Raw genomic sequence first — 18,192 nt, forward strand, 5'->3', positions numbered from 1 at the left:
GCACGCTCTAACGCAACTGCGGCGAAACAAGCGCTAATACCTCACGTCGGTTGGTAGTCTCCCTGATAAGTAGCGCTTGTGTCGATGACAGGCTCAGATTCTTCACACCAGTTGGCGTTTCAGTTGTTTTTGTGTCTGTCATTTGTGCGACTAGGTTTAACTACAAGAAATCCTAGGGCATTTTTCGAATGCAGATTTAGGTGATATGTCCATGTTACTTATACCAAATGCGGATCTTAAGAAGTTTCATTCGATTACTTAAAATGTGCAAAAAATCGCGCTACCAGAACACTATTCAGTGTTGACACAGAGGGCTGCGTCAAGGGCGCAAAAAAGTGGATCACCTAACTTGAGCTAAGACGTAGAAAGGCAAACACGCTGGAGAAGAACGTGTGACAGGATAGAGTGTAGGTAAATAAGAGTACTTACTGTATATCAGAAACATCGTCTGGCGATTGTGTTCGAACGGATTCCGTTCTTAATGCTGGAGGCAATATATCTGCTTTGATGCGCCACTTTATGCACGCCGCTAATGAATCGGCAGTTTTGGTCCAGTCCGCAGGCAGGACATTTCACAGTCAGTTGCTCAGGGGCATAAAGTCTGTTTGTTGGTTCAAAAACAGTTTATTGTCGATTTACAATGACTTAAATGCGACAGGTTTTAACTTGCCGGCATACGCGTTGAATCGTAAGTGGTTGCCGGTATTTTAAGCTTTCTTCCGAATTCGGGTTCCCCGCAACTTACGTAGCTCATTGTAATGAGTTTGCTAATGCCGAGCGCACGTGAACAAATCGGTTCCTCGTCGAACTATCGATTTTCGCTAAACCGCAAATGGGTATTGCCTTTGGGGTTGTAGAAAGGTGATCTAGTATTAACGCACACTTATAGTTCAAGAGATTCGCTGACTTCACTGGAATTGAGGGCGATATGGACGCATTGTCAGGAAAAGTGGTTTTTAACACCTTTTTCTAGGAAATGGACCGTTAATATTCTTTTAGTACTGTGATGTAACAATGCTTGGCAACGTGTGGAGTTCGTTGGATACCACTGTATGACGGTAACTGGGAAACTAGACAGAAGCAGTACTTTAAACAATGGGTAGCCGCTACAGTATGGTATGTTTATGGTTTGTACTGGTTGAATGAAGCACTGCAGAAAACAAAAAATGTTAGTTTGAGGAAAGAAGTTAGTCTGACGCATGTTATTCAGTACTTGAATGAAACACGTACAGAGTGCAAGGTACACATAATGTTTGATGTTATTTGTGCAGTGTAAAGGGCATGGGTCGTCCACATTCTTCCCATAACCGAAGAAAGGCACTTTCTCGTCACGGAACTATCCAACAATGTGACCCACCTTCCGCCCAAGCATTGAGTTCGAACCAAACGAAATCAATTTATTTGCAGATTAGGTGTGGCGATGTGATGGTGAAAATCTGCAGCGCAGCAAACAACTCCTGCGAGAAGTAAAATTCAGTACACGCAGCACTTAAAGCTGTGCGTCAGTTTATTTAAAATTGAATTCAGCTCTATTTGACAACATGTACTAGTCGTAAGTTCAAGGAGTGCCTTTGGCAAACAAAGGATAGTCGACATTACGTTGCCTGGTAACGGACAATGTGAGCAAATCAATCAGATTTACGCCTTTTTCCGTTCGTTCAAAGTGTGATTTCTATGAAGTATAATAACGCGCCAAAACATGTAGCTCTTATTCAAACATATTTCCTCAATTTGTCTTCGCATACGCCTCTGGTATTATATAGGACGTGTGCAAACATTGTCCATGTTTCCTATTTAAAGTTTGTTCAAGCAAACGCGTAAAATTTTCTCTTTGCCGTCGGGGATTGGAATGCAATCACCATTTTATGTTTGTGCATAGAAGGCAGACACTTTCATTCAGAATTTCCTTTTCCAGATCATCCCCTCGTTTTCCAACCATCGCCATTTTGTCACGAGATACGATCAATCGTAAGTAGGTTTTAATTAATCCCTCCACAATCTGTCCCATGGTTGATATCCTCGATGTCTCGTATGTAGGGCGCAGGACACACGTGATAAACTTATTTGTAGACGAGACCTGCGACGTCAGGACTACAACACAGTGCCAGTTTCGCAAGGAAATTGCAAGTGACTAGAACAGATAACTAGATTATTGAGTACGTGTATAGTTGGAAACTTCTGCCGCTTGAATTATATTTGACTATGTTTTAAAAAGACCCTTTGTACCGTGCAGCGTTATTGGTTAATTAAGTCACGTGGTTGACGCAGTTAGGTGTCACCTGAAACCCGACACGACTACACGCAACTGTAAAATCGTTCGGTCCCACGCACCGCTCCCTTTGTTTTACATGACCCGTGAAAACATAAATGAACTTACCGCAACACATAACGAGATATAACGACTTATTTCTTTGCAGAGGCATTGTCCTGGGGCGCCACATTGGAAATACTCAGGATAGATGTATAAGTTTTGATAACGGGCGAGAAATGTTGTTGAGTTGCGATGAGCGTGAGATTGGTCCAAGCTCGGCCTCATGCAAGGGTCTGGAAAAGCCACGTCAAAGACAATCACTCAATAGGTGACAGTCAAGAAGGTCCTGAGGGCCCTAGAAATAAGTGTGGCCCTTCCGAATCCAGCGACAACACGGTGACAGATGTTAAAGAAGTATGTCGCAATTTGCACGACGTCGGTCACAACCTCAAGGAAACCACTAACGATCGTATACGAGGTGCTGTCAGCTTTTCGTCAAACCAACATTCATCGGATCAAAGCCGCCCCTGGCCCCAGTCACCAGCTGAACACCTTGTTTACTCCTGCAACAATGCTCAAGTGGACGGAGTGACTTGCAAAGGACTGGGGGACAGGGAGGCCGCACCCGACTCTTGCCTTGCTACCGAAGATACAATATCGGACGATTCATGTTTTGAAACTGCCAGTGAAATGCGTTCACCCGCCAGTTCTGACCGTGAGTTTATGGATATCGACTATATGACGGCGGATTGTGCGTGTGAACCGGTTCAGCACACCAAGTCACGCTTGACCGACAGGGACGGGCCGCAATTGCAAGGCACCAGATACCCGACTCGCCGAGCGGTTGCGACTTTTGACACTAAGCACAACCCAATATGGAAGGACGAAAAGGCTGTTGGCGTGACGCAGGCGAGCAACTCGCGCTTCTTTCAACCGTGTCAGGAGCACTTCGAGATACGCGATTATGAAAAACGCGACTCGTCGCTGAGCACTTGTGCACGCACGCGCTTGAAACCAAAGGCTGTCGCGACCACAAACATTCAATTAGAACTGGAAGAGAAGCTAAGTACAACAGAACCTGTGCGGATACCACTGGTGAAAGATGACCAGGTAGTGAGTAACAGCAACCAGAAACGAACTAGAATCACCCCCAATCGCACGCACAGCCCTGGGTATCACTCCCCAGCCGATGACGACACAAGTCGAATTTCAACGCGAGAATCCTATTCAGAGTCGGAACGCGTGTCCGCCCGTGTAAATGACTGTCATTCAGTTAAGGCCCCGAGGAAGCAGGGCGCGCTGACCAAGCTGGTTGAATGTCACCAGTATTGCTGTGTGGACGGTGGTCCAGTTCAACATAACTGCAGGAAAAGTTTTCATGTCTCGTCCAACGTTGCCAGTTGCCGCTCCTCAATAGGAATTGGCTTCAACGAAAATGTGTTAAAACCTGGTGTTGTGTGTCGTGAACAAGCTTTGCACAAGGAAACAAAAACAGACAATGGACTAAGGAAAGAAAACGGACAAAACGCCGAAGCTGCAAACCTAGCAGACGAAGTTAGAAGCACCTCGGCGAACTCAACGCGTGGCAACAGAAAGCGGTTGTGCAAATCGCTGTCGAACTTAACAGCGGATGACTTGTCAAGTTTGCCACGTTCTTCTTTGACCTGCAAGTCTAGTGCGAGCCAGCTGCGCCAGCAGCAGAACGCAGCAATGAGTAACAGCAAGTCTCGCATCGCTAAACTAATTACAGGACACATTCGCCCGACTCAGGTAAATAAGTGCTGTTTGATTTGAGACCAAGCAGTAATTTCCGAATGTATGGCGCGAATGTATTTTATTGCTGTTTATATTTTCAGAACGATGCTGCCTCGGCTGAAGAACCTCCTACAAACAAAAAAATTGCCAAACGTAACGGGATCCATGGGGCACCAAACGGATTACGAAAGGCCAAAAGTGTTTCCGATGCGATATCCGCGTGGAACGGAGATAAGACGAGTCAGACATCTGCCAAACTCAGTAGAAAAACAAATCCCGAGTTTGTGGTGAGGGAAGAACATCGTTCAACAAAGACGCCCGACGAGGTTTCCACAAACGTTTCGTCGAGCCGAAAGACGCCCAAGCTGCCTAAAGCCCTGTTTCCGTTCATGCGGAAAAATCGTAAACGCCACAACGGCGTGGCAACTGGGCAAAGACAACCTCTTAAAGCCCGTGGATTGGAAAATGAAGCAGATATTCAAAACGCGAACAAAAGCGACAAAGGCCCAAAGTTAAACAAGGCTGATGGCGAAACTTGCATTGGGGATGGCGTTGTCCCGATTGTAGGCTTTCGAAAAATAAAGGTAAGTACAAGACAAATATTGTAAGTTTTATGCGTTTACCAATTAAACATTAACGCATTGTTAGGTTTGTTAACCGGGTGGCAACAAGCAAACAATGACTTATCCAACATACATTTTCAATCCGGTTTTCACAAGATCCTAAAACGTGCAACGTCACGTCCCTTGCTTGGTTATCGAAATAGTCAGTCGTATAAAACGTCACCGCGAGATGTCATTTAGTTAAATTACAAAATTAGCAGACGATTGTCCCCGCAATTTTGATTCCGACCGTTTGAGTGGAATTTTATCGTCAGTCATTATGGAAATTGATCACGCAACTTGATTTCGCCGCGGGCTTTCAGCTGACGCGTCAACCAGAAGGTTACTGTGAATATTTTTCCCACCGCAAGAGCGTTTGTCTGGCAGTAACAAACATGAAACTAGCATTGACATTACAGTGTATTGCAAACAACGGACTGCTGTGGGTGCAGCTAAATAACCTCGAGCGATATTTTGAGAGTTTCTCGCATGTAAGTGTCGTTAACCCTTCGTTTTTTTCCGGTGACTGCTTATGGCGGAAGCTTGTCTGTGAGATTGTTCCCGCGACGCGATCAGTGGCAATACGTGCTGATGTTTATAACCTCCGACACTTGTCGGCTTTTGTCGTGGGGGTCGCGTTGACCTGGCCGGAACACGATCGCGTAACTCCATCGCCTTTTTGTGCCGACCCGCGCGACACCGCTGTCCCCAAATAAACTGACGCATTGTAATGTTACGGGTCTTGCGCGCTGTTTTCGACTGTCTCGAGACAAAGAAATGTTCTTGGATACAATTTTCCTTGTCGTATCTTTTTCTTTGTGACAATATCTTCTTGGCAGGATTACCGTGTTTTCTTATTACAACACACAAATAATAAAGAAATTTTAGAATGGATTAAAACGGTCATCAGGTGTGAATTAAACAAGCCAACATTGTGTGCTACGTCCATCATCGCTTGGCGCATATGCTAATGTTGTTTTGGTCTTCTACAGGTAAACTCCACGCCACCCCAGGCAAATGTACACGCTGACTATGCAAGTCGTGTGGCAAGAATGAGGAGAACATCTTCTTCTACCGACTCCGAAAGTAGGTATTTGTTTTCATTGCTAACTAACAATGTAAATCGTGTTTCATCCTATAATGTAATGAATTAAATGTGATGAACTCCGAAATATATTTAAATATGTATTGATTACAAGTTATTTGTGGGAATTTAACAAATCTTAATTTATTTTGAAATAATTACGAAATCCTTGTGAAACGAACCGTTTAGTCACCGTGTCTGCCTATTGAAAGTTTGTTTGTTGTTGGCGTAATTAGAATGACAGAAACTACGGAATGGCGGAAACCAAAAATACTACCAGGTTTTATTTCGTTTCAGCAGCAGTTCCACCCAGCAACCTAATTTAGAGACAATTTTTTTCATTGCCCTTATCAGGTTTCTGCTCCTGCACGCAATGACTTAACGGCAGTAAAGTAAAATATGGTAGTTTAAATTTTTATGCGGCACTTTCGGGACAGAGACATCCGTGCGTCTGGTGTTTTGTTGTTCTAGCCAGACCCGCGTGCACCGCCATTAAACCGCCACCTACGTGGAACAGCCGGAGTCGAGTATTTTCGGCTGCGGTTGGTTTCTTAAAAGCGCATTACCCAAACGCGCCGTAAAGCACCCTTGATGCTGCGAGCACAAACTGCGCAAGGGTTTTCAAAACAAATACCTCCATTCTCTACATAGTTTTTCCCATTGAAGCGTAAAACTGCGGGTTACATTTGCGCAACTTACGGAAAAAATTTTCGAATTATCCTCTCTGTTATTTGTTCTGGATTTGTTTTTAGCTCCCGCAAACAGTCCAAATCCTACGTGTGATCGATATGGGGGTGCGGTGTTGAGGAACAAGACAAACCGCTCGGATAATGACTCCGACTCGCGGACGAACATTAGACCCCGAAGAAACTACAAGAACCGCTACAGTGTCGATCTTTCGACTGAATCCGACAGTCCGAAATCCCACAGATTTAGCAGAACGAAGCGACCTTCCTCATTTGCTGCGCCAACCGGCGACCAGCTTTGGCTGGAAAGTAACATGACTTCTGCAAAATCTGATGCCCAAATAAGGACTCTGCGCGGAGAACATTTGCCGACCGGTTCGCACGAACAAGAACAAGACGGACGAGATCAAAACAGGCTGCGACAGATACAGGCCAAGTTGCGAAACCACAGCGTTGCAGTCTGTCAGAAAACGAAGGATGACAGTCCTGCGCAACATCTTGACACTCACAGGTACGTGTTCAAGTGGCGCGTGTGGCGTGTGAAATGCGAAAAAGTGCATGAATCCTACGTATTTTGCTTTGGGGCACGTATAATATGGCGTGGCATTCTAATCCCACCCAACACCGCATAAACATAATTTCGCAAGAGAATTCCTCAGCGCAAAACTTTTGCCAAATGATCACAGTGTTGAAATTCCTGTTGCTGCCAGGCATATTGCAATTAAAAATGTACTGCTCTTCTGGCATAAAACGTCGTAAAATACAATACGTTTATGCCAGAAGAGCAGTACATTTTTAATTGATCACAGTGTTGCTTCACAATATTCTCATCTTACTTTCAGATGCTCGTTAGACATGGAGTACATACGTAAGGGGAGTTTTGTCGACCAATTGTCGTTCCTATCATCACTCCCGGGTCCAGAAACGACAATCGGTTCCAAGAGCATCAGCAGCAGTCTGACTGGGATCAGTACCCCTCGTTCAACAGTCCCTACTACAGGGGGTTACGCCTCCGGGCCGAGATGTAGTCTCTCATCAAGCTTCGCGTCAGTATTCGACGATGAAGTGGCGTTGCTTAAGAAGACGCAAAACATCGAAAATCACACCGATGTATTAGGACTTGACAAGAAAGACACCGAACCCAAAACCCAAACTAAGATGAATTTGCGGTTAAGGCGGACACAATCTCTGTGTAAAGACCACTTAACGCTAAAAATTCATGAGGTAAACCGTAGATCAGTTTCTCCGTCATTTGAAAGCACAAATTTTGGTCCGTCGTCCAACGACGGACACAGCCATACTTCCGGAAACACCAAAATATTGGAACGTCGATTTCAGTCTCTTCGTGACTTTTCAACCCTACGCTTACCCCAGCCAAATAAACCAACGACGCCGAAACCTAGAAAAATGAGTTCTGGGAGCAGTTGCACGTCACTGAACCGTTTCAGTTTCCAGCTTTCTCAACAGAACTTGGCTGCACACACTTCCGGTTTTACTCAACAAAATGTCGAAGAAGGTGAGAAAATATAAATTTCTGGTAAAACGCAACAATGTTTCATGCAATCGCTTGATTGGAAGGTTCTGCGTATATCCTTGCTATGTATTATCTACTGATAACATATTGCAGGAAAAATTAACTTTTAAAATACAATTGTTTGCACAAACTTAAGAAAGCTGTCGTGGGGTTAGGATTGTCTTGAGTATACTACGCTTATACGTACGTATGTACCCTTTGGCCCCAGTACTTTATTGCGTGTAACGCGCTTGTCACAATATTTTCCCAACACTATCGAAAATCCATCAAACAACTTTGGTTTGACTACAAACTGCAGTTAGTCGGTCATTACGCCCGCCTAAACAAATATTCTGGCATTTTTACTGTCGTATTGGATACACTACAAGCGCACAGTTGGGTTGCTGACAAGCGCTGTGGATCCGTTTTATTCTATTCCTCCTGACACGCCCTACGAACCTATGTGTTTTCCAATTTAGGCGACGCCCCTGCATTGGAATTTGGAGAACTGTTGCCCAAGGCTTCTGCTAAAAACGCTTCGATTCGACGAAGAATGTCGCTGCAATATTTAAGGTCGATGAACCGGGACCGCGACGACGAAGCGAGAAAAACCAGCCCCACGTCAACTTCCCAGGGGTTATCATATGTGGGTTTGGTCAAAATTAAATGTTTTGTTAATGCAAAATAACTAACTGCTACATACAACTCCTTGAACAAAACCTTGTCAATGGTTGATGCTGGTTGCTACTTTTGTTGTGCTTGCATAACTGTTCGGTTTCAGGACCACACTTCGCGTACAACATTGTTTACTTACTACTTGACATTGGAATCTACTTAGTACAGTAATTTTTCTTAATTACAACTCGCATTTAAAGACAAATGACGTGTGGAAACGTCACTCACTTGCCGAGCTGGACATCGAGAAGGTCAAGGTGACTATGGCAAGGTGGAGTGTGGGCACTGGTGGCAACGTTGCAACCGGACAACGAAACAATAGGAGAAAAATTCGGCCTTTATCCGAAGTCCAAAACTTGAGGTAACAACAGCTTTGTACTTTGTAGAAGTGTTTCATTGTTTACGGCCTCGGTGGTATGAAAAAACATCACCACAAAACTTCATCTGTCTGTCAAACAAAATCGTTGACATATGATATCAATGCAGGTGGGAAGTTCACGCCATACCGGAACACAACGAGCTTTCATCCCCCTCTCCAGCTGTGGAGACGTCTAGTGGCGTCGGGAGACCGCGAAGTTTGCATTTAAACGGTGTTGCATCTACTACGCCGCTTAGCGGCGGGTTATCTGTGGGCTGTAACGACTGTGGGTCGCGACGACGACACTTGTCTGTTAAACAGAATGCTGAACATCGGGTCAACTTGTTGGGTTCCAGCTTCAGTGAAGAAAACCTGTCGTTATATGATGAGGTTCGTCTCCGTTTACGTGATTTGTCTAATTGTCAATGTAGCAAAACACGTTTCAGCACATTCTGTTATACCCATGGTTACCTTCACTCTTGGTAATGGGTAGGAACACATAGTAATGACCTATAAGTTTCACATTGTGTATATCCAATTAAGTTTGTTGCTGTTACAGGAAATGTTGCCGAAAGTACACCAGACGCAGCGTTCCCTTTCAGTAATTGGAGGACTGAACACCGTGTCTGAGTGCCTTATGAGATTTTATCCGTCAAAGGTACATAATATTCACTTATTTACTACGGCATTGTGGGTTTTGAATCTCAAAAAATTAAATCCTAGCATCAAATTTATATTAAGTTTAATTTAGTTCCGTGCCAATTATCGGACGAGTTAATGATTAATTTGTACGACTTCCAATATTTTAGTTAGGGTTTCTTGAATATGAAAAACTGCTTTGGGGTTTGCTGAAAATTTTTGGAACGTTATGCAAATCTTTATGACAAAATCCCTGGAACAATACTTCCTAAATATAGCGAGACAAACAAGCAGATGGTCTAACGTTAAGAATTAGCCAACGACTGACATGACTTGGTAGTACCTATATACGTATTATCATTATCGTGAAAGGCTCTCATAAAGAGGCAGCATACGTTCCTCGGGACCTCGGAAAAATTACCATATGAATTGCCATATGTGACGTTTGTTTACGGATATCAAGAATATATGGACGCAAGATACAATTGACTTGCAAATTGCAAGCAGTTACTCCCAGACTACGTACTCACTTTCTCATTGTTTCAGTATTACGCCGAAATAGCTTGCCCTTGTCGAGGCACTGCTCACCCAAGCACTCAAAGAGCTGGAAACCTATCACCGTTTAGTCACGGACTTCACAACTACCTTGAGAGCAGAATGAAAGTTCGTGCAAGCACCATGTCAGGTAACATAATCCTCTATTATATCAGATAAAGAGATTGGGGGGACTATGTGTTGGTTGGTATGTGATTTTCGGGACACGTGTTGAGTAATATTGTTTGTATTTGTAAAGTTCTAACAAAGCGTTTTCCAAAACTACTTACGTCAGTGCAATCTGCCGGAAATTAATGCAGATTTGCAATTTGGATATACAGGAAGTTGAAGGGCCTTTTAAGGACATTACATTCACACAAAGGTAGGGAACCAAACATATGTGGTGCAACCTTCTATTGCGAGTGTCTTTATTTAGAAACAAAGCTGTTTTTTACGCGAAATGCGTCAGTTACTTGGTGAAGGGACCAACAAGCAGCAAGCACACAAGCATTAGTAATTGCAGTTCCAATGAATTGGTGCAATGACGATGTTTACACCAGAAGCGCTAAGTTCTATTATTAGCTGCCTTTCGAAGAGGTTTTTCTTACGTCGTGTTATGATTATTTACACCGAGCTGCGCACAGAGGATGCATTGATGACGCCATAAATAGTACGTCATACATCTTGCTCTAAATAATGCTCATATCGTTTCCTTATATTGGCGGGTGTGTATTTTGTTGAAAGCAGATTTGTGGAACGAATTGTTGGTGGAACAACATTTAACCATTAGGTGTTCTCGAGCAATACCATAAAACGTTATACGTAATTTTGTTTGGATAGCAAGTACGTTTCCATAAACGTTTTCATCGTCGACGTGTTCATTTCCCGTTGTCATGGCTTTAAACGAAGCGTTGCATTATTTATGGACTTGTGTTGGATCGATGTTGAATTTTGCCACCTGGCATTACTGCCTTTGCAAGTACATAGATAAAAAGGCGGGAAGTCAGTTAGCCTCTCTAAATAGACTAGAAAGTATGTGGCCATTGCATATAGATACAATGTTATTTGGGCGTGGAGCCAAAAAAATTAATCTTTAAAAATATATCGCTCGTTGCTCTTACGCATTGCCGTTACAAAATTCCCCAATCACGCAAACGCGAACTTTCCACAAGAACCGACATCGTTCTGTGAAGTTGCTTAAAATAGTTCTCGCGCGAACAACGTCGCCGCTGACTTTTAAGTTCGCCCCCCTAGCCAGTAGGACTTTGTATATTGCTTCAGGTCACGAGGTGCAGTGCCAATGACGCTTTAGCGATATCCAGTATAGTTGAGTACAGGCACGAAGCTGCTAAACTTCTATTTAGAAAGAGAAACGAGGCATTAGTCCAACATAAAGTTTTTCGAGGTGGCAACTTTTTCTTGAGAGTCCTGCTTTGCAGCGAGCTGGTGATTCACTTCTTGTTTTCGCTCCTCGCCGATGGAGCATGTAGTCAGCGCAGACGTCTTTGCGATGCGTCAAGAAAAGTCTTATAATGTCAGTAACAGTTTTCTTCTTGCGTGATTACAGTTATCTGTCATCGACTTGTGGTTAGGTGAATTATAGTCACTAAGATATAGGCTTGGTCAAAAAATGCAACGGTTCCTACTTTCGGTTGGCAATGGATATGCCAACAAACTGGTACGGAAGCATTCGACAAAGCGCGCGGCAAGAAGCGCCCCGAACTCGCCCAACAACTTGACACCAGGAGAAAAGACGTTTGATTTGATTAAAAAGACTTCAAGTGAAAATGAGGTTTCGCCGCGAAGTCCAGTTATGAATCGAATGAGATCAAGCTTTCGAAGATTAAAAAGGTCGAGAAGTGCAAAACGTGCAACAAAACGTAAGAAAAAATGGTTTAGCAAATTTTAGTTACGTTTCATATCTTTGTTTTTCAAAGAATTTTACCACACGTTTTTAGACGTCGACAATACATACATATGCTATTTGTGCGACCTTTGGGTGAATAGGCAAAAATATCATTAATGGCAATTTAGGTAGTTAGTAGCCGCCGAAATGGATTAAACAATATTTCAACATGTAATCTGTCACCAGACTTTGCTACATCACGTGATGGGTTGAGCTTATTACGAAACAAACTAATGGTCTCACAGACATGGTAATTCCAAGTGCTGCATGTAAACTCGTACGAGTATTAGGCGGCAACAAATGATTCATACAATGCTTTCGGCAGGAATGTTGACAACATGTTGTCTTTGTCCCGTGTCTTATATTGAGGCACGTCAATGAAATAACACTTAAAAGTAATAACCAGTTGCTTTTGCCTCTGGCGAATATACGTGCTTTTAACAACAACTGTCACATTCACATTTTCACACGACGAAATAATTACACGTGTATTTATTGTACGATCGTCAATGGAAGTTCCAGTGTTTGTGAAGCCTTGTGGTTTTGCAAGAAGTGTGTTGATGCAGACGGTCGTCGGGCAAGTATGGTCAAGTTGCTTTGTTAACGTTTTGTAGCCGCAGTATCAATGTAATCACCCTGCACGCCGCCGGCAGAGTTTACTCACATGTCAAAGATAAGGTTTTTGCGGCCTTTGCATGAACCGGATTGAAAAACAAACGGCATGCTGAGAGGCATCTCCCGCCGCCATCGATAATCACACTCACAGAAATTTGTGCCTTTGTACATTTGCGCGTGTCAAGAAAAAGGCTGTTCACGTGCTTGCAATCGATAGGAATCTGCGTCTCGCTTTAGAACTTTTACGTGCAGTTCAAACAGGTTCGACATTAAATTTACGAGCCAAGATTAAACTGATCGCGCTATCACCTTGTGGTTTAGTTTTTACTGGTTGCAACCTCAACTGTGCAGGCATTATGACACGGAGCTAACGGAGGATTATATCTGGCATTGGTCATTTGGACAAGTTATTTTGTGTCGGATGTCGGTTGTTGATTTTTGATCGTATCTTTGTTATTGCAACGAGGTGTTGAAATGGAAAGTACGTAAGTCTTCTGGGTTTGTGAAATACCAGACTGAAAATATTACCATGTCGTGCACATCCAACTTGGATCCGTTGACTGAGAAACTCAGACAGGAAAGTAAAGATCTTTCCTTCAACAAGAGACTTTCTTCGCAGCCATTCTTTCGTGCCTTCACAAAACGTAGTCGATTCCGTTTGCGTAATCTGGCGGGGAGTGGCTTTAAACGGGGAGCATCAATATCCTTTGTATCACCAGGGGATGGCAGTTTTACGAACCAAGTTTACAGCCCTCGGCGGGAGTTGCTTTCTTCTGTCAGTTTGCCGATCGGCGGATACCGCGGTGTCATTTCGCGGGACTTAACAATAAGGCGCAGTTTCGAAGTCAAACGGGACAGTCAGTCTTCGGCGAGTCGCTACACACCGCAGTGTACGAGGGCAAATCACGAATTGTCGTTCAACCTGGCCAGGGATCGAATTAAGTCTTCCAACGCCTGTACTGAGGGCAAGGTGGAAAGCGAAGATGACGAGGAGGATGATGTTTTTGATACAGAAGTGTTTAGACAGTTTAACAAGCCACTGACGCGCAGTCATACTCACCCTAAACAAAAAACAAAGTCGATTTCGAGCGGATGTAAGTGGTCATATTGCAGGCAATTTCATTGTAATGTGGTTGCATTTCTGCAACAAAAACACGGGGATCGCCGCATTGTAACCACATCATGTGGTGCCATATGTTCTATCAAAGAGTTAAGCGGATGTTTCATGTGTTGCAGGCATTTCAAACGAATCCGGATATGGAACAATGACAAGGAAGGGCGTTTTTGCAAAGACAGCTGAAGACGGAGATGTCTTCCTCCATGCCAACTCAGCATCGGTATGTTGTTTTCCTATCCCCATTATTGCGACACAGCCAAATTTCGAATGATTTGGATAATAGAAAATTTAATTTTGTTTGGTTGGTAGCATACTACATGGTTCATCACGTAAAATCGGATTAATCACAAAAGCTTCGTGTAGATTGAAGTATTAACATGTGTACATTGCAGCGCGACGATCAAACTCCCAACGCAACCAATGAGGACGTCGTGTATGTGGAAGCTTTGTGGGATCACGTGACCATGGACAATGAGGAATTAGGTTTCAAAGTCGGTGACGTGATTCGCGTCATCGACATGACGAATGTTGATTGGTGGTGGGGCGAACTGGACTCCAATGAGGGATGGTTTCCCGCTACATTTGTTAGGGTTCGTACACTATTTTTCCTTATGATTATATCTGCTCATTTTACCATATTTACAAATCTTACAATGTCAAAGCTGTCCGTGCGTGTTCATAACTGACATACTATGTATGAAATTATTGAGCACGAACGAAACGAAACTTGATAAGAGCGATACTTTTGCTAAAAATTTCCGCAGCTCGAAATAAACTGGGCTACTGGTTTTGCAGATATTAGTGAATCAGCTGCTTAACGACGACGTGGAGAGTATCGAAATAATCGTCACCCCTTCCCCCGCTTTGCGGGACGATGACGTCACCGATTTGTCACACAACTCGGTGGTGCGGAGTCGTTCTGTTGGTGACGACTTATGTCAGTGTACTGAACGCATTTCAAATTCTTCTATCCACTGCTCGAAGTGTGGACGACCAATTAGGGAAGCACACGAAACACCGAAGTCACGATCCTCCACGAATCCGCCCAAGTTTCAGGAGGTTGTATCACCGTTGACCATCACACGAAAACAATCCCTGTGTCGAGAGACCATTCGAACCAACGTCATCAACGAAATCATCAACTCGGAGAAAACGTTTGTCGGGCATTTAAAAGACGTTGTGGAGGTAACAATCAATGATGTGTATGTTGTGTATTTCATATTGTCTGATTGTTTTCTGTTTATTTTTAATCTATTTTCTTTACCTGATAGTGTTTAGCAAGGTTTGCTTATTTTATATGTTTGTGTTTACAAGGGTTACTTGTCGCGGTGCAAGAATCGGCCGGACATATTTTCCGATGAACAAATTTTGACAATTTTCGGCAACATAGAAAAACTGTATCACTTCCAAAGGGATTTCTTTGACAAACTGGAAAGTGCGGTTAATCGCTCTTGTGTTTCGTCATCACAACTTGGAAACATTTTCATTGAACACGTAAGTTTTGTACATATTACAAGAAATTGTGACGAAATCCCTGCGAAGAATGACTTCAATAACAAATCACGTTGTGTCTCTTTCCAGAAAGAGGGTTTCGCAATTTACTCGGAGTACTGCAACAATCACCCACAGGCGTTGGCCCTTCTTTCCAATCTGCTGGCGCAGAAGAAATACGTGCACTTTTTCGAAGCGTGCCGCTTACTGCAGAAGATGATTGACATTCCCCTCGATGGATTTCTGTTAACCCCCGTCCAGAAAATATGCAAATACCCGTTGCAGGTTAGATGGTTATGCACTAATATGACGCCATGAAAAACGTTGACGCAGATTTAATTATTATGCACTTCTTTGTCTTGGTGCGTTTTTTGCAATACTGTTGCAACCGTAACAATTGTTGATCCAATGAGTAATTCGGTAACTATAATTGAACTACGTTATTTGGCAGCTGGCAGAATTGCTAAAGTACACGTCACACGACCATCCCGACAACGTGCCTGTCCAATCAGCGTTGGAAGCAATGAAAGGAGTTGCTTGCATGATTAATGAACGAAAGCGTCATATGGAAAATATAAAAAAGATATCCCTCTGGCAGTCATCGATACTTAACTGGCAGGTATGATGCATTCACATTGTAGTAATCAATACAATCATTTTAGGTGATTCAGCCATATTTGCATATGGTAGCAACGCGCATGAAAAAAGCTCTTAACCACGTAAAGGGTGTTAATCTATGTCTTTCTAAATCAACAATATTAAAAGTATGTTTGGCGCAGGATAAAGATGTGTTGGAACGCAGCAGTGAACTTGTTCATTCCGGAGAACTTTACACACTCTCTCAGACAAAGGGAAAGCCAAAATGGAGGATGGCGTTCCTCTTTGACCACCAAATGATTTTATGCAAAAAAGTACGGGTTGCGTCACATGTCGATGCCTTATCACACCACTGGTCAACAAAACATATTTTTCTGACAGGACATTCTGAGACGAGATCTTCTGTACTATAAATCCCGTGTTGATCTGGACGTGTGTGAAGTAACGCAACTGAGTGGCGATTCACCACGGAACAGTTCAATTACGGGCAATGATTCAGTTAATGGCCTGGCGTCATTGCAAAGAGGTTGGAGAATTGTTGATACAACCACGTCCGAGTCTGCGTCCATTTTCTGCAAAAACGAGGAAGATTTCGACAAATGGTCAAAAGCCTTCTCCGTTGAAAGAAATTTGTAAGTGTTTGTCAAATGTTTATATATTTTTTAATACACGGTGTGTGAGGTTTGTAGTCAATATTTTTCGTACAGATCGGAAAAGAAACGATCCAGTCTGTCTGAGGCGGAGGAAAACTTAGCAAAAGATCTTGTGCAAAAGTCAACTTTGTCCAGAAGAGCAAAAGGTAAAATATGCATCATAAAATTGCGAGGAACGAATTGACGCACAAGGTTGTAAAAAAGCATTTGTTCTACTCATAACACACATATATATAGTAATTTGATGGCCTGTGGTGTGCTTTCAATTTCGGAGCGTTTTGGAATATATGTTGCATATGCTTTTCATGCACACGTTGGTAGTGGTTGGGATATTTAACGTTTGATGTTTGTTGCAGAAACATCGTCTGTTCGACAACCAATATCATACCGTTATCGTGTGAAAATGGCACAAGGTGCAGATGTTACAGCAGCCAAGCAGAAAAATATTTCCATGCCGTCGGAGAAATCTGCCGGATTTTTCAGCAACATGGCGGGGAAGCTCACGCCATTCAGGAGGGCCACCACGCGTGAAAGTAATTATGTTTTCTGAATTTTCACCCTATAGTAGGAATGGTCTTGGAGCTTGCCAATCCTTCGATTTACACAAAACCGATCTTTCTCTTTATTTGAACATAGAAATTTTATCGTATAACGCCTTTCCGGATAAACACTGTCGTGTGTTGTGATATTTTCGCAAAATCGTGCTTGACTTGTTAGTCTGTAAGTATGTTACTTTTACTTGCATCGGGTGTTGTGCAACTTGTTTTTTTTCTTTGACGGTCCATCTATTTTTTTCTTTTCACTGTGTTACCTCACGAGACCGCGTTCCAGCCCGTGAGAAAATGTTCTCGAATTTTTTTAGCATTTCTCTTCGTTTGTGAAGGAGCTGTCGAGAACCGGCGCACCCGCTCATTCTTTGTCGCTTGTGTCAATAAAATTGATTTAAAGTATGTGGTTTTGATTTTTCGTACGTGGTGGGCCTTGTTACAGAAGTTGAATGCCATGTCTTTTGTATAGATAACATAAAGTCTACATCAATGTATAGCACACTTTCAATTGTACAGTGGCGATGGAAGTATCGACTGACTGCTGTTTATTTGTTGCATCTTACGTAATTGATGAACCTTATGCACGCAAGGTATTTAGATTTACGATTAAAATTTAGACAGCAACGTAGTTTTGAAAACGTTTAGGCAGTGAGTGAGTGAGTTAAGAAATACGTGTGTTATACAGACTCTAAAGCAGAGGGGCGTTTTCATCAAAATAAATCGTGCTAGTTGTCATAACTTAGCAGATGGTGATTTTTCGCAATGTTGCATTTTTTTGGTATCGCTGCACAACTTCCTTGATGTTGTTTATGCAGTGGTTACAAAGAACGTTCACAAAGGAACCAAAATAATAGTTATGAAAAGGTTTAAGTTGCTGTAGAACCTATATGGCAAATAAATCAAAGGAATCCTGTTTTCAAGGCATTTTTACCCCAAATAATGTCTAATAGGGAGGAATTAAATGCCTCTATCCGGCGACAAATTTCGACCACAATGCGATGAGGGATGGATCTTTAATTAAACAATTTTTTTCAACTTTCTACAGCACCAAGCTACTTGAATTAAGGCGCCCCAGACCCCACTAAAACTAGCCTAAACTAACTGAAATTCGCCCTAGCAACAGTACATGCATATGTGCTTACTCAACAGTAAAATTAACCCCCATGCA

General features: G+C 42.8%; 1 protein-coding gene across 1 annotated transcript; it reads left to right on the forward strand.

Moving 5' to 3' along the window:
- The first annotated feature begins 2,425 nt into the window (after positions 1–2,425).
- Positions 2,426–17,395, forward strand: LOC145899431 (uncharacterized). Its single transcript, XM_082988205.1, has 20 exons — positions 2,426–4,021; positions 4,108–4,590; positions 5,601–5,694; positions 6,445–6,889; positions 7,221–7,894; positions 8,371–8,537; positions 8,767–8,927; positions 9,053–9,314; positions 9,484–9,582; positions 10,110–10,248; positions 13,855–13,955; positions 14,128–14,325; positions 14,531–14,920; positions 15,050–15,229; positions 15,317–15,511; positions 15,678–15,845; positions 16,006–16,137; positions 16,205–16,455; positions 16,531–16,622; positions 16,833–17,395. Exons 1-20 carry the CDS (start codon positions 2,504–2,506, stop codon positions 17,024–17,026), a joined length of 5,943 nt encoding a protein of 1,980 aa, XP_082844331.1. The 5' UTR covers positions 2,426–2,503; the 3' UTR covers positions 17,027–17,395.
- Positions 17,396–18,192: the final 797 nt, after the last annotated feature.

The sequence above is a fragment of the Ascidia mentula genome, chromosome 4, assembly GCF_947561715.1.
Source record: "Ascidia mentula chromosome 4, kaAscMent1.1, whole genome shotgun sequence".
In the NCBI taxonomy this organism is placed as follows: domain Eukaryota; kingdom Metazoa; phylum Chordata; class Ascidiacea; order Phlebobranchia; family Ascidiidae; genus Ascidia; species Ascidia mentula.

Bases quoted from the DNA above. Each gene is read 5' to 3' on its own strand.
- LOC145899431 (XM_082988205.1), top strand. From the start codon at position 2,504: ATGAGCGTGAGATTGGTCCAAGCTCGGCCTCATGCAAGGGTCTGGAAA. The intron at 15,230-15,316 runs GTAAGTTTTGTA...GTCTCTTTCCAG, and splicing joins GAAACATTTTCATTGAACAC to AAAGAGGGTTTCGCAATTTA. The intron at 15,512-15,677 runs GTTAGATGGTTA...GTTATTTGGCAG, and splicing joins TATGCAAATACCCGTTGCAG to CTGGCAGAATTGCTAAAGTA.